This window comes from Mustela lutreola, chromosome 12 (genome assembly GCF_030435805.1).
Source record: "Mustela lutreola isolate mMusLut2 chromosome 12, mMusLut2.pri, whole genome shotgun sequence".
NCBI classification, from domain to species: Eukaryota; Metazoa; Chordata; class Mammalia; order Carnivora; family Mustelidae; genus Mustela; species Mustela lutreola.
In genome coordinates, this window is record NC_081301.1 from 76,318,983 (window position 1) to 76,334,911 (window position 15,929).

General features: G+C 43.9%; 1 protein-coding gene and 1 long non-coding RNA gene across 2 annotated transcripts in view; one reads left to right on the forward strand and one right to left on the reverse strand.

Moving 5' to 3' along the window:
• The window catches only part of LOC131813102 (uncharacterized), a 56,337-nt gene that overhangs the window by 24,008 nt on the left and 16,400 nt on the right, over positions 1–15,929 (reverse strand). The window lies entirely within an intron of this gene.
• On the forward strand, positions 10,717–14,944 carry LOC131813099 (spermatogenesis-associated protein 31D1-like). Its single transcript, XM_059143273.1, has 4 exons — positions 10,717–10,933; positions 11,872–11,917; positions 12,463–12,523; positions 12,793–14,944. The coding sequence occupies exons 1-4, from the start codon at positions 10,742–10,744 to the stop codon at positions 14,753–14,755; spliced, it is 2,262 nt and encodes a 753-aa protein (XP_058999256.1). The 5' UTR covers positions 10,717–10,741; the 3' UTR covers positions 14,756–14,944.

A 15,929-nucleotide genomic window follows, 5' to 3' on the forward strand; every position in this document is an offset into this window, starting at 1 on the left:
GAGGCCGACTTATTAAATACTGGGCTACACTAACAGAGATGCCAGAAATAAAACTTAAAATTTGTCAAACTTTAAACCTAGTTACCTGTATGCCTGAACCTGACCACTGTACTTCTTTCTCTATAGAGCAAAAATGTTCAGAGATTATTAATCTAGTTTATTCTATAAGGCCAGGTTTAAGATGCCCCTGTTAAAATTACGAATGACAGTTGGTTTTCTGATGAAAATAGTTTTCATAGAAAGAAGAAAAAAAGTTAGATGTGCCATAGTGCTCACTAGCACTTTGCAATTGCCAAAGCCTAAGAATTAACATTTATACTGACTCCAAATATGCCTTCCTGGTACCACATGCCCATAGAGCTATTTGGAAGGAAAGGGGATTTTCCTGGAATCATGGGTGCATTACTAAAACCATTACAACTCCTGCTAATCTCACCAACTTAAAACAAAGATGAACACGATCTGTTTTTAAATGGTATTTTTGTTCCATCTGCGGGACTAGGGGATGTCATGTGGCATGTAGAAGTCCTTAATAAATATACTACAAAGACACTCAATGATTCACTAAATAGCATCTCCCAGCTTAATACCGAAGTGTCACAGATACGCAAGGCAGTCCTACAAAATAGGATGGCTTTAGATGTCCTGACAGCAGCCCAGGGTAGCACATGTGCAATTATCAAGACAGAACATTGTGTGTACATTCCAGACTATCACAAAAATGTCACAGGACTAATAAAAGTTATGAATACCCAAATTAAGGCCTACAAGATCCTCCTCTCTCTCTCAGTAAATGGTTAAGTTCCTGGTTTAAAGGAGGACTATGGCCGAATCTCCTTTTCGGGCTTCTCATTCTTATCGCCTCATTAACCTTAATATGTTGCTTTGTTCCATGTTTCTCTACTTGGTGCCGAGACTCCATTGCTACAATGACTACACCACGACAGACGATCCTTGTCGCGCACGAGGACACCTCTTTACTGTCAGCGCTGGATTCAACTGCCTCCACCTTTCGAAACTCCCTTATACATTCCTACCCTGATCAATATTAACCCCAGTAGGTAGGGACAGCTCTACGCCCCTATTCAGCACGAAGAAGTTATAGAAGATGAGACCTTCCACCTTCAACCACCTTAAAAATTTAAGGGTCTTTAAAAGCTGGCGCCTTGCATCCCCCCTTCACCCGCTCCCCTCCATATGTGTAGCATTCCTCAGGCACCCCTGATTGCCATAAAATGATAAATAGTTGACTTGCTGAGATCACAATCCTGCAAGACAGGAGCCTCCCTTGGTTTGCAAATGTCCTTGAGATTACAACAAAGAAATTACCTTATCAATAGCCCAATTTTCAATCGGCCCTTGTATCTTAAATAAACTCTTACAGTTTGTAAAAGATCCCTTGTCAGTAATCCGGACAATGGTACTGACACAGCAATATCAACTAATTAAACAGACCGGATCTCAAACTGACTTACTTCATAAACAAAGCAAATGGATATAAGATTCTATCCATGATAAAGAAAAAGGGGGAAATGAAAGAGCCCTCTCCCCTTGCTAAAGGCTTGTTTAAGTAACCTGATGTCCCCAAAGCACCCCCTATCCCCTTGCTGAAGGCTTGATTGTTCCCATAGCCGGATGGCAACACATACCAGGATGTCTATTGTCTGTGATCACCCAGTCTATCAAGAGAAAAGACAAATGAGGAATAGAGTGTACCTGGGACTTTCCAGAGTGCTGAGCCAAGGCCCACCAGAACAAACCGTTGTGTCCTTGCCTTAAACCCAGCGCCTGACAATGCTTGATTTAAGTTAACCAATCAGATCCCTGTAACCAAGCATCTGCTTCTGTAAGCTCGCTTCCCGCCACCCCAACCTTGCCCTATATAATCTGCTCCCCAACTTAGTCCGGCGCGCTCAGCCCACAAAGGCTGATGCGTCCGCAGGTGCCTGTGTAACCAATAAACCTCTTGCAATTTGCATCCAGTGGAGGCTTGGTGTCTGCTTCTTGGGTGCGGATCGAGGGTCTTTCAAAAGCACCAGTCCAGCAAAGGAGACAGAGTCCAATGTACTGTAACAGCGTAATCTGGTGACATGTGGTAGCCACAGTTGTGATGAGCACAGCAGAGCATAGAGTTGCATACCTGACACTAATGTGATATTGCATCAGCCATTCTTCAGTTAAAAAACAAAACAAAACAAAACAAAACAGGCTCTAGTACAAGTGAATGACCCCATCTAATCCCCTTCAGTCCTTCCTGTGTGGCAAAATCTTGTCTATCTGCCGTATTTAGAAATGCCTTTCTATATGTAACTGATTATTGTTGGATTAAATCTCCCATGTCAAAACTGAGTCTACTCACAACAGAGTCGACTGATGCCACATGAAATTCAGCCCCAGCACTACCTGGAAATCATTCATTCATTCCACATATATTTATCCAAGACTTATTAACTTGAACAAAATAAATGGAGTTAGGTCACTATTTCCTTAGTACATTCTCTCCTCAGTGTACTCAGATCTAATTTATTTTATTTGACAGAGAGCAGGGGCACAATCAGAGGGAGTGACAGAGGTAGAGGGAGAAGCAGGCTTCCTACCAAGCAGGATCAGGACTCAATTCCAGGACACCCGGGTCATCACCGGAATCGAAGGCAGATTCTTAACCGACTGAGACACCCAGGTGGCCCTCAGATCTATTTCAAATTTCCTTTACTTTCCTCAAACTTAGGCCATCTTCACTTGCCCAGCGGATGTGCTGGATCAGAGCTCACAGAAGAGCAAGAAAGTAGTGATCGAGCCTCTCACAAAACAAAGCAAACCCAAATCCTTTCAAAAAAGTCTCCCCATTCTTCTTTTTCCTCTTCCTTCCTGTTATACGGAAAGAGGTTTCCTTCCCAATCTCAAAGGAAATATACTTTCTGAGATGTCTTTATTCAGAGAGCTAACTTCTGGTCTTGATGGACTGATCCACCCTTGCCAGGTCTCCTTCTGACCCCTCCTCCCTCTCCCTTTGAGGCACCCAACATCTTTGTTTTTTATTTATGGTTTTACTACATCTATTTTTTTCTTTTAATGGCTTTTACTACAGAAACATGTCCAAGAGCACATATAACAACATGACTTCGCACATATCTGCCACCCAATTTGTACTGTTATCATTGGGCGGGTGTGATACACTGTGACTAAAGTGCAAAAGCCCCTTTAAAACACCTTGCCTAGGGAAGCAAGGGCAAAAATGAACTATTGGGATTTCATCAAGATCAAAAGCTTTTGCACAGCAAAGGAAACAGTTAACAAAATCAAAAGACAACCGACAGAATGGGAGAAGATATTTGCAAATGACATATCACATAAAGGACTAGTGTCCAAAATCTATAGAGAACATAGCAAACTCAACACCCAAAGAACACATAATCCAATCAAGAAATGGGCAGAGGACATGAACAGACATTTCTGCAAAGAAGACATCCAGATGGCCAACAGACACATGAAAAAGTGCTCCATCTCACTCGGCATCAGGGAAATGCAAATCAAAACCACAATGTGATATCACCTCACACCAGTCAGAATGACTAAAATCAACAAGTCAGGAAATGACAGATGCTGGCGAGCATGCGGAGAAAGGGGAACCCTCCTACACTGTTGGTAGGAATGCAAGCTGGTGCAGCCACTCTGGAAAACAGCATGGAGGTTCCTCAGAATGTTGAAAATAGAACTGCCCTATGACCCAGCAATTGCACTACTGGGTATTTACCCTAAGGATACAAACGTAGTGATCCAAAGGGGCACGTGCACCCGAATGTTTATAGCAGCAATGTCCACAATAGGCAAACTATGGAAAGAACCTAGATGTCCATCAACAGATGAATGGATCAAGAAGATGTGGTATATATACACAATGGAATACTATGCAGCCATCCAAAGAAATGAAATCTTGCCATTTGCGACAACATGGATGGAACTAGAGCGTATCATGCTTAGCGAAATAAGTCAAACAGAGAAAGACAACTATCATATGATCTCCCTGATATGAGGAAGTGGTGATGCAACATGGGGGCTTAAATGGGTAGGAGAAGAATCAATGAAACAAGATGGGATTGGGAGGGAGACAAACCATAAGTGACTCTTAATCTTACAAAACAAACTGAGGGCTGCTGGGGGGAGGGGGGTTGGGAGAAGGGGCGGTGGGGTTATGGACATTGGCGAGGGTATATGCTTTGGTGAGTGCTGATTCACAGACCTGTAACCCTGGGGATAAAAATACATGTTTATAAAAAATAAAAAATTAAAAAAAAAAACCACCTTGCCTTCCATCTCTGAGACATATGCTATGCGTCCACGTCGAAGCCCTCAAATTTCTTTGATATTTATCACCTGTGCTACACACTTATTCACAACAGATGCATGGAACTTAGTGTTAAAAAGGCCCTGGGCTTTAGAGGCTTTGGCAATCAGTCTGCTCTGCCTTATAGTAAACGCTGAGGAGCCATCTGAGTGAATTCCTCAACCCCACAGAAGAAGTAATCTTACAGAGCAAATTAAGGGCAGAATTTCACTGTCCCTTAATCACTCGGTAACTGTAATATGTAAAAAGCATAGAAGAACACTTTATATGTTGTTAAAGGCTTGACATTGTGTGCTTTCAAATATTTAAAAGAAAAACTTGTCATGTTACTGTTTAAATAAGCTACTGTGTATCACCTTAAATGAAATAGACCAAACACTCCCCTCTTTCCAAAATTCCATTAAGAGTTAAAGATTAGATGAAAACGGCTCAATATCATTAACCATCAGGAAATTGCAAATCAAAATCAATATTTACCAAAACTTCACACCTACAACGCTGGCTAAAATCAAAAAGAACACAAATGTTGGTGGGAATGTGGAGAAATTAGAACCCCCATGCAATGTCGGTGGGAATGAAAAACGGTGCAGCCAATTTGGAAACAGTGTGGCAGTTGATCAAAAAGTTCAACATAGAGTTAACATAAGACCCAGCAATTCCACTTCTCGGTATATACTCCCCAGAAATGAAAACATGGGTCTACACAAAAACTTGTAAACAAATGTTTATAGCTATCTTATTTATAAGGTCAAAAGATGGAAACAATTCAAACATCCATCAACTGAGAAATGGGTGAATTAAAGATAACATATTCCTATGATACAATATTTTGGGGAATAAAAAAGACCAAGCCGTGCCACTACAGGGATGAACCTTGAAAACATGTTAAATGAAAGAAGCCATTCACTAATGGTCACATATGACTCTATTCACATGAGGTGTCCAGAATAGTAAAATCTACAACACAGAAAATAGAGTCATCTTAGAGCTTGAGGGAGGAGAGAAAGGAGAATGATAGCAAAAGGTTGCAGATTTGTTTCTCTTAAGTCATGACAATGTTTTAAAATTGACTGTGGTGATGCCTGTACTGAAAATCAAGGAATTATACGTGTTAATGGGTAAATTGTATGGTATGTGAACTGTATTTCAGTAAGGCTGTTAAAACAAGTAAAGGATTTAAAAATAAGTGCTTAAGGATGACAAGAAGGGGAGCATAAAGAACAAAAGCTGTCAACACATTTTTGGAAAATGGAAATCTGGTGGAGGAGTGGAAACTGACTCCCAGAGCAAACAAAGTGCTGGCAAATCAATTCACACTGCAAAACCCAGGAGAAGAGCAACGTGGTGGCACCAGAGAAAAATGAAATTAGGGGTTTTGTGTTAGTAAACATGTAGAATTTTTGTTCTTTGTTGTTTTTTTTTTTTATATTGCATATAATTTCTAAATTTTTTTTTGAAAGGGGGCACTCTTTGCCAGTTTTGTAAAAACTTGCTGAAATGTTAGCATGTTCCAAATGTGCAGAGAGGATCCCAGGTTTCCTGCATAGGACAGAACCTGAGACAACTGTTTTAAAGTTGGCATTGCACACATCTGGGGTCAGAGTATGGTGGAGGCACTAGCTTCTGGAATCAAAGTCAGAAATCTAAAAGGTTGGGTTAAAAACATTTTTAAAATGTATTTGAAAATACAGTTGTGGAAAAGTTGCATAGATGGTAAAGCCATAGATGGTAAAGCCATATCCCCTTTATCCAGATGTTCCTATTATGATTTTGACCTGTTTACAATCTCTCTCTCCTTTCTTCCTTCCCCTTCTCTCTCTATAGGAAGACATGTATATGCCTAGGAAAACTATGCATACATTCTTGAGTATTTGAGAATACATGTCATGAATCATGCACTTTTTCCCTGAATATTTCCTTGTGTGTTTCTTAAGAAAAAGAATATTCTCTAACACCACAGTTATCTCCTTCGGTAAATTTCATATTGACATAAAATTTTTAACTAATCTCTCACTCATATTCCATTTTTATCAATTTATCAAGTAACGCTTGTGTGTGTGTTTGTGTGTGTGTGTGTGTGTGTGTGTGTGTGTGTACCTCTTTCCAAGATCTAGTCTAGGATGACCTACTACATCCAGTTCCTGTGCATCTTTAGTTTCCTTTAATATGGATCAGTTTCTCAGCCTCTTTTAGAACGAGGCCAGGTTTGAAAAATAAAATCATTGTGCCATATTTAAACCCCTTCTCACCTGGAAATGTTTTGGGGTGGAACTTATCTTGCTCAGACTTTAAAGGATGTTTTTATAGTTGTGAGTCCTAGGGGCCTTAGGGACAGTTAAGACCACACTTTCTATTTGAAAACAATTCCAGAAACTCAAAGATATGTGGAGGGATTTTTTTTTTTTAAGATTTTATTTATTTATTTGATAGAGAGAGATCACAAGTAGGCAGAGAGGCAGGCAGAGAGAGAGAGAGAGAGAGAGGAGGAAGCAGGCTCCTTGCTGAGCAGAGAGCCGGATGGGGGACTCGATCCCGGGACCCTGAGATCACGACCCGAGCCGAAGGCAGCGGCTTAACCCACTGAGCCACCCAGGCGCCCCTGGAGGGATTTTTCTTAACCGACATCCGTCTGAAGTCAAGGAGGGTATGTGAAGAGGGGTGGGCTTGAAGAGTACCTTCCTTTGGGTAGAGACAATGGTGAAGGAAGTACCTTCCCTTGGGTAGAGACAATGGTGAAACTGTGGATGCAGGATAAGAGAGGGGAAAAAAAGGAACTGTCATTATAGGCAAAACTTCTTCAAATGGCAGGGAAAGGATTGGGTGTCTAGGGCCAAGACTGATTCATCATCAGCAAGGGAATGTAGGCGAGTCAAGTAAGGAAATGATACAGGGCTTAATTTCAACAGTTTATAATCTAAATAATGAAGCTGTAAGAGTTCCAACAATGAAATGACTAGGTAGCATGGGGAGAAGAAATAAATACATATAACCATCAAAAAAATGAGATTATTGTTTAAAATCAGTAGAGATGACAATAAGGTATTTTGGTGAAAAGGTAGAAGGTATGTGGGAAAAAAAACTTTTCTTGGAAGAAATAAACATAGGTGTCATTCAAAAAACAACAACAACAACAAAAAACTTGTCAGCATTGAATAGAAAAAGTGGATACTATTTGTATCCACATGGCTGCTTTAATTTTAGGACTAAGGTGGCTTTTTAGGATATCACTTATTATTTAAAATAGAGGTGTTGAGAACATTGGGGATTTCATCGTCAGTGCTCTACGAGTTACAGCTGAGTGATCTAGAGAAGTCACTTACCCTCTCCGAGCTTCGGTTTTGTTCTTTCATAATAGAGGCACACTAATACCTGAGCTGCTTACACCATGGGGTGATTGTGAGGTTGCTCTCAGTAAACTTCTTGAAAAGGTAGCAAATCATTTACACTTGCTGTTAGTGTAGGAGGAGAAGTGCTGTGAACCTCCCTACTGAACCTCAGTGGAGGTTATTTTTGGTGAGATTCTATATATATATACCTTTCAGGTCTTGTTCCTGAAAATAGAACTGCCCTATGACCCAGCAATTGCACTATTGGGTATTTACCCTAAAGATACAAACGTAGTGATCCAAAGGGGCACGTGCACCCGAATGTTTATAGCAGCAATGTCCACAATAGGCAAACTATGGAAAGAACCTAGATGTCCATCAACAGATGAATGGATCAAGAAGATGTGGTATATATACACAATGGAATACTATGCAGCCATCCAAAGAAATGAAATCTTGCCATTTGCGACAACATGGATGGAACTAGAGCGTATCATGCTTAGCGAAATAAGTCAAACAGAGAAAGACAACTATCATATGATCTCCCTGATATGAGGAAGTGGGGATGCAACATGGGGGCTTAAGTGGGTAGGAGAAGAATCAATGAAACAAGATGGGAATGGGAGGGAGACAAACAATAAGTTCCTTTAAATTTTGAAGGAACTTCTACCAGGTTCTGAGAAAAGATTTAACTCAAGGCACAGAAATGTACGTAAGGATATCTAGCCAACACATGCCCTTTTAAAAGAGAAAAACCATTCTTCGACTATCCTCTCAAAGAGCCATTAACCTGTATCAGATAATCGCAGAGATTAGACATGCAGAGTTGCCTTTCTAAGGAGCATGGTGTGTGCGAGCATTTGTGACCCACAGTACCTGTCACTTTGTTCCTCTGTTCCAGAGATCACCTGGCAATTCCCAAATGCGGCAGGATACCTGTCCTGGGTCCTGTGTAACTCTGAGCCTGCACAGGGCTTTTCCCTAGAACAGCACCATGAGGTCCTTAAGGACGGAGACCAGGACTTAACAGGTGTTTGTGTCTCTTGGCTTCCAAAAGTAACTATTTATTAAATGAAAATGTGGCTGAGACTGCATGTCAGGATGAGGAAGAAGCGGTGCCTCTGGGCAGGTCTGATCTTCCAGGCAGGTGACCTGTTCCTGCAGAACCAAAAAGAGCCTCTGCTGGGCCAGGGTGAAGGCTGTCCTACCCTTTCACAGATGACCAAGTTCATAATGCTAGGCCAGGGGTGTCAAATAAAGGGCATCCCAGTTTAAGAAAGATGTGTGAGAAGTTAGGAACAGTTCAGAGGACAGCTGCTGTGAAGATAAAGGAAGATGGAGGAAGAGTGGGATTATTTAAACCTGACAAAAAGGAACCTGGAAAACCTGTCACAGGTAGTTGATTTTCAAACATAGGTGGGGATGATAATCTAGGGTGGAGCTTCTCAACCGCTTTTCCTGTAAGACGCTCCTAGGAAAGGATATACAAGGCCCACAAGGGCAATCAGCAAGACTACATTCTGCAGGAAGGCTGTGACACTCCTGGGTCCCACCCTGCCACCACAGGAGGGGATCAGTAGCTTACTTAGCAGCCTGTAACCTATCCCAGCCTTTGGGGAGTTTATGAACTGTATGTTTGTGCTCCTCCCCAAATTCATATGATGAAACCCTAATCCCAGTGTGATGGTATTAGGAGATGGGGACTTTGGGAGGTGATTAGGTCATGAGGGTGGGGCCCTCATAAATGAGTTTAGTGTCCTTAGTATAGAGACCCCAGAAACCTCTCACACACTTTTTCTGCCACATCAGGTTGTAGGGAGAAGATGCACCTGCGTGTGAATCATGAGGAAGGTGTCAACAGACACTGAATTTTCTGTGCCTTGACCTTGGAATTCCCGTCCTCCCGAACTATGAAAAATATATGTGTGTCGTTTAAACCACCCGGTCTATGGCATTTGTTACAGGGCTGCAACTCACTGAGAAGGAACTTGTACAAGTATTAGGGTGTTGATGTACAGAACACAGTATTTTAGGTAGAGTAAGAAGACCTGGGGTCAATATTTTATGAAATACTGAAATAAAAGGAGAAAACACTTTATTCTTCAATATGAAATATACTGGATTGTTTTGTCAAAGGGTGTGTGTGTGTGTATGTGTGTGTGTGTTAGCTTGTCCCCAAACCTTTTATGCAGTTTAGCTTCACTAACTTTAGGAATACGAGTGCTACACAGTTACCCCCAAGACTATTTGAAGGTTTAATTATTTACAGTCATTTTACACTGACTTTGGTTTGGGGATTATTGAATAATGCATTATTGAGTTTAATGGAGTCAGCCTCTCTGACGGAAGATACTAAAGGCCGAATGAAACAAAAACTGAAATGTGCTGTGCAACATGTACAGAACTAAGTGAGTGTGAAAGAACGTTAAGGTCTCTATCTGGGCTCATGGAAGCCAAACACATTTTCTTTTAAAGGTTTTATTTATTTGACAGAGAGCACACAATCAGGGGAGCTGCAGGCAGAGGGAGTGGGGGAATCAGGCTCCCCGTGCCGTGGAGCAAGGAGCCAGATGTGGAGCTTGATCTCAGAACCCTCAGATCATGACCTGAGCTGAGGGCGATTACTTAGCCGACTGAGCCACCCAGGTTTCCCAGGCAAACACATTGTATATGAAAGCTGGATCTGAGGACCTATGTGATCCAGGGTACAAGCAAAAACTCCAGGTAGCCTTGCAGACTTTCAAGGCACAGACCTGGTAAGACCAAAGCTAAGTTCTCAAACAGTGAAGAGGGACCCAGGTAACATATGAATTATACATGGAACGACAGAAAATTTCATAAGTTTCATAAGTGATGAAAAGGAGTAGGAAAATAGGATGGCAGACCTGAAGGACCAGGAGGATGGAGGGGTCTTCTGAGCTAGTAGGTGGGGAGGGGCTCTGGACACACCTTGTTCAACTGTCCCCTCCCTCACCCTCAGAAACTCTTTGTGACAGTGCTCTGTGATGTAAGCCTGGGGAGGATATAAATTCAGCGTGTGCACAGTATAGGCTGTCTTGTGATTTAGACTATGGATTTCCAACACTGGAATGTTCTCTCATTTATGAATAGCGATACCAAACCATGTCTGAGCTCTGGCTCAACATGTTGGGAGATGGATCCCAACTTCACCTTCCTGTGTGGTTTGGGATTGCTCCTTCTGTTCCTGTGCTACCTGGTGGGGATTCCATTTCCAAATTGGAAAATCAAAACTACCCAAAAGGTAAGAAAACCTTGGAGAGGGGGGGAACTCAACATGGCTTATTACGGTTTCCATTTCTAATCCCAAATCTTATTCCTTTTTTTTTTTTTTTTTTTTTAGATTTTATTTAAGACGAAGAGAGCACAAGTGGGGTAGAGGGGCAGAGGGAGGGCAAAACAGGGAGTGCAATGTGGGGCTATATCCCAAGATCCTGGAACCCTGACCTGACCCCAAGGCAGACACTTAACCAACTGAGCCATCCAGGAGCCCTAATCCCAGGTTTTAAAAGGAGGTTGGTAGAGTGGGAGAAACACCTAAAATGGGAAGTCTTAAGAGAACAGACATTCACTCCTCTAGGAAAAGAGGCCTGGCAGGGGTAAGTGTTAAGAAAGGACTAGGGGTTCTAATTGAAACTACAGTCTATCTGGGTATGGTGGTGGTTCTTGGATAAGATCCCAAACTCAGGGATTCTGTAGTCCTGGATTGGGTTATTTTGAGAGGATGGGGTCTGTGTAAGAGAACAAAGTTTCCCAGCACTCGACCATATCAAGTCACATTCCCATGTCCAGCATCACTCCATCAAGCCTTCCTTCATGCTGAGCTGATCAGGAGAACACTGCTAAGCCTCTGAGAAGACAGTGAGGTCGGAGCTATGACCTAGTTTACAGGGTCCTACCTGAGGCAGCACAGGTGTGACTGTTGGGCTTCCTTTTCTATGTCCTCAATGAACAAAGGACTTCTGATTGGGAATACCAAGTGTGGACCTCCTAGACAAAGTCGTCCCCTGGGTTTTCTAAGGAGTAAATATTGACAACATTTTATCCTCTTTAAAACTGAAAAAAGCAAGGAACACAAAGTTCTACTAAAGTCCTAGAATTCTTGCATAAAGGACGTTTCCATTTCTGAGAGAAGAGTAAGACATGGATCCCAACCCCCCTCATTGTTCATTTTTCTCCTAGCATCAGGGCAGAGCCAAGAGGAGGAGGAAAGGAGGGACACTGGAAGGTAAGGTTCTGCCTATTCCACCTGAGCTCTCTCCAAGGCTGATGCTTGCTGTCCTCTCCATGAGGGCCCGGTCCATGAACTCTGAGGATGCGAGCTGCTAGATACATTCCCTCAGAGGAGAGGCTCATGGAAATGTAGCCAGAGGGCAAAACCCTTCTCAGATCCCTGCCCTGACCATTATTGAGCATGAAGCAGTGATGGATCTGGACGAGTGCTTCCCACTAGGTGGCCGTGTGAGATGACGAGTCAGAACTTCTGTCTCCTGACTTTGTGAAAGCTCTCTGACATCATGGACCTTCAGGAGTCTTCCCTGACCTCTCTGCTTCATAGAGGTGGTCTGATCATCACATGGATAATTTACATGAAAGTACTTTATACAGGAAGCTAGATTACTAACCAGCTTCACATCACTGGCCATTTGCCCTCATCTATTGATTGTTGGGGCTTTCAGAGTCCAACATCCCAAGGCTGTCCTATAAGGGGACTCCTGGATTAATACCTATGTTTCTGCTTTCACTATATAACACAGTCTCCTGTTTCCCCAGATGGCAGATGGTACCAACGGGAAGTGGAGGAGGCCCGGAAGCTGATCTCGATTTTAAGAAGGTGACCAGTTTTCCCCCTTGATCCTATTGCCTCTTAGAGCAGGTTTTATGCAATTGCAGGATTCACTGCAGTCTGTCATAGCCATGGGGTGGGGGTAGCCATAGGAACAGATATTGGGGTCAATGCTACTGAGTATACTGCCAGGTCATAAAAGTGGGGCATTGTGAAGGGATAGCAGGCTTCAGGTGGCCCCTCCCTTGTCAGGTCTGCATGGCCGCCTCCCCTTGTTCTGGTCCTGGCTGCAGTTTTTTACCTCCTGTCTCCTGCAGCCCCCTCGGCCGGCATCATGATACCATCCACTTTCGTCAACTGTTATGTCCAGACCCCTCCTGTGAGATATGTAACAGCACATCTGCGGAGATCGATCGGCTGCTGTTCCTGCAGGCTCTGGAAGATTCTACTCCCTTGGCTTCTGCAGCTTCTGTGACTTCTTCATCATTCACTCTCTCCACTGACTTCTCAGCAGTCCCTCCAGGAGAGCTAATACCAGCTTCGCTGTCTGAGTCTTCCCCACCACCTGCCTCCATCTTCTCACCTAACCCAGTGATCCCTGTGGCTGATTTCTTTCCACCCTCACCACCGGGTGATTCTGTGCCACCAGAGCCCTTTCCTCCCTTGGATTCCAAATTCCCAATGGACCATTTCCCAGCCCAGCCCCCTGCCTTTCCACCTCCTGTCCCACCCCATCATGCCCATTCAGTGGACCGTAGCGTCCAAACAGAGACAGTGTCTCTAAATACCCTTTCCCAAGATGTCAGCCCCTTACCGGAGTTGTGGGAGCAGTGTCCATATCCTACCACCTCGGAAGAGGGCCATTTACAGCAAACCCCCATCCAGTTCTTCTGGGGTCTCCAAACTCCAAGCAGGTCCTTCTTCCCTGCTGCCTCCCCAGAGCAGGAATCCCCAGGAGTTCCCCATCCACTTCCTCCATCCTTGCCTGAGAACCCGCCTCAACTCCTGCCTCAAACCCAGCCCCTACCTCTCCCTCATGTCCAGCCCCAGGCCCACCTTCAATCCCCACTCCCAATCCTGCCATCTGGTCCTCTACCTGACATCAAAATCTGTGGAGCTTGTTTCCACAGACCTCAAAATGAGTCTGAGAGTCTGCCATCAACAGAAATGGAACATCTGGAATCGAACGTGTTGCAGAAGATACAGAAACGTGTGTGGGGTTTACCCACTATAGTCCAAAGATCCCAGGAGGACTACTGTTCTTCTGCGTCTAACCCTTGTTTCAGCCACAAGGCCACCAAGGCTCATGCTGCAGTTTCTGTCCCTCCTGGGCAGTTTCCTCTGAATGAAGAGCTTCGGAGAAAACTGGAGTCTCATCTTGAAGACAGGCTCATCCTACACCAGAGGGGCCTAACCCGCAGGATCTATGAGTCTCTAGCACTGACTCTTCCACAGCTACCTGAGTCTCAGCGCCATGGTGGACGCTCGGCAATCTCTAATAAGAGTCCGATCAGAAGGAGTATGTCAAAAAGCGTCTATGTGGAGCTCCCAGAAATTCTTCTAGAGGAGAGTTCCTGCAAAGATGACCTGGACAAGGATCAGGGACACAACACCAAGAATGATATGGGGTATGGTTCTGACCAAGAACATAGCCCATCCGTGAAAAACTCGATGGTGGCTGTGGAGACTACGGAACAGAGACAACTTAATGCCATGAAAACTCTCCATAATTCATGGCACTCCGTGGAGCAGACATCACTCACTTCTAAGAAATCCCAGAAAGAAAGAAGACAGGGAAGTTTGCCACCATCACAGGTTGAGGATGACTCCCTGAATAACTTCCAGGAGCTTCCCCTTGTTACACCTACGGCAGCACAGATGCTGGAAGATCACATTAAAAAGCTTAGTAAGAGGTTGACTTGGGGCCTTCCCCCTAGGGTCCTTGAATCCATACAGCACTTTAAATACAAAGAGTTCAATGGAAGCTTAACATCTCTCCGTGGACACAAAGCAGGAACAGCAAATTCAGCCCCCATCCCCGATCATCCTTTCCCTGCCACCTCAACTGCGGGCAAGGAGGAACAAAGAATTTTGAGGCCATTAGCCTCTAATATAACCCATCAGACTCCTACATCTGTCAAACGTGACTCCATAGGCAACAGATGGCCCCCAAGGCCACCTAAAAGGCAAGGTGCACTCAGACGGCCTACAAGGCAAGGTGTGCTCACATGGGAGCCAAAGGTCAAAAGTGCAAATGCCGATACTGGAAGGGGACAGTAACCAGGCATAAAGGGGAAGAAGCCAGAACCTGGTGGTGTGCCCACAGAGTAAATATTTCTCTAGTAACATGTTGTCTGTTCTGTGTACTGTCTTGGGAGCAATGGTTTTGGGCAAATCAGTTCAGCCGTTACTGATTGCTTCCTTCATCTTCTAAAAGGTGACCAATCTCCTGGACCTCTTGGGAAATATGTATCATGTGCCCCCGAAAGCCCCAAAAGCCCATTCTCCCTCTGATGGGCTCTTTCTCCTGTCCCATGGCTTAGCCTTCCTGAAAATATACAGTAGCTCACACCTCTCCCCCTGAATGTTTTACACCCTTTACAGTAAGTCTTCTATATCGGAGGAGAATCAAAGACAGGTATAGCTTTCAGAAAATAATGATTAAGACACTGTTCTTTCTTCACTGTTACTGTGTTAGCTTAATTATGACTTAAAAGTCAGTGTTCAGAGGATCCCACAGGTGGATGAACTCTGAATGGGAGTGTTTTTGGGGAATGGGGTGTTGTTCTTGGGCTGGTTGGGTCACTTAGCTGTTAGTGATAGGAATGTTGACAAGGCAGCTACCACCTTCCAGGATAAGACACCTTTGATGAAATGAAAAGTTGAAAGAGAAACCTTGCTGGTAGAACAGAAGTTTATGTCTAATCATCCCCTTCTCAGGACTCTGTCCTGCTCCCCTCCTTCCTCGTCTGATCCAGGCACCACCACTTTGAGGCAGACTGGAATCTGGCACAGCCTACCGATGCCTTATACCAAAAAGGCATGGCTCTGTTATTTCAGTATGCAAGCAATACCTGCAGGCTGTCAGGCATGGCATCCCCTTTGGGGGAAGGTGATCTTGGTGCCTGCCTTCCATCCACACACAATGACAATATATAAGATACGGCCTTTACTATGGCTAGGATGGCGGTATGCCACCTTCAATATTCACGGCCTTAGTGGAGCCATGGTAGCTCTTCCCCAGAACACGTGCAACTTATGAACCAGAGGTGAATTCTAGACTGTGTACCAGGATACAGATGTTTGGGGGCTTATCATGGAACTCCATGGAATGCTTTTCTTTGGGGGGGGGCCATGATGGCACATATTCCCACACTTAAAACAGGTCTCTGGACGGAAGGCAACTCCACCTCAGACTGGGACTCAAAATGGGGTGAGTGTGCTAGAGAACACC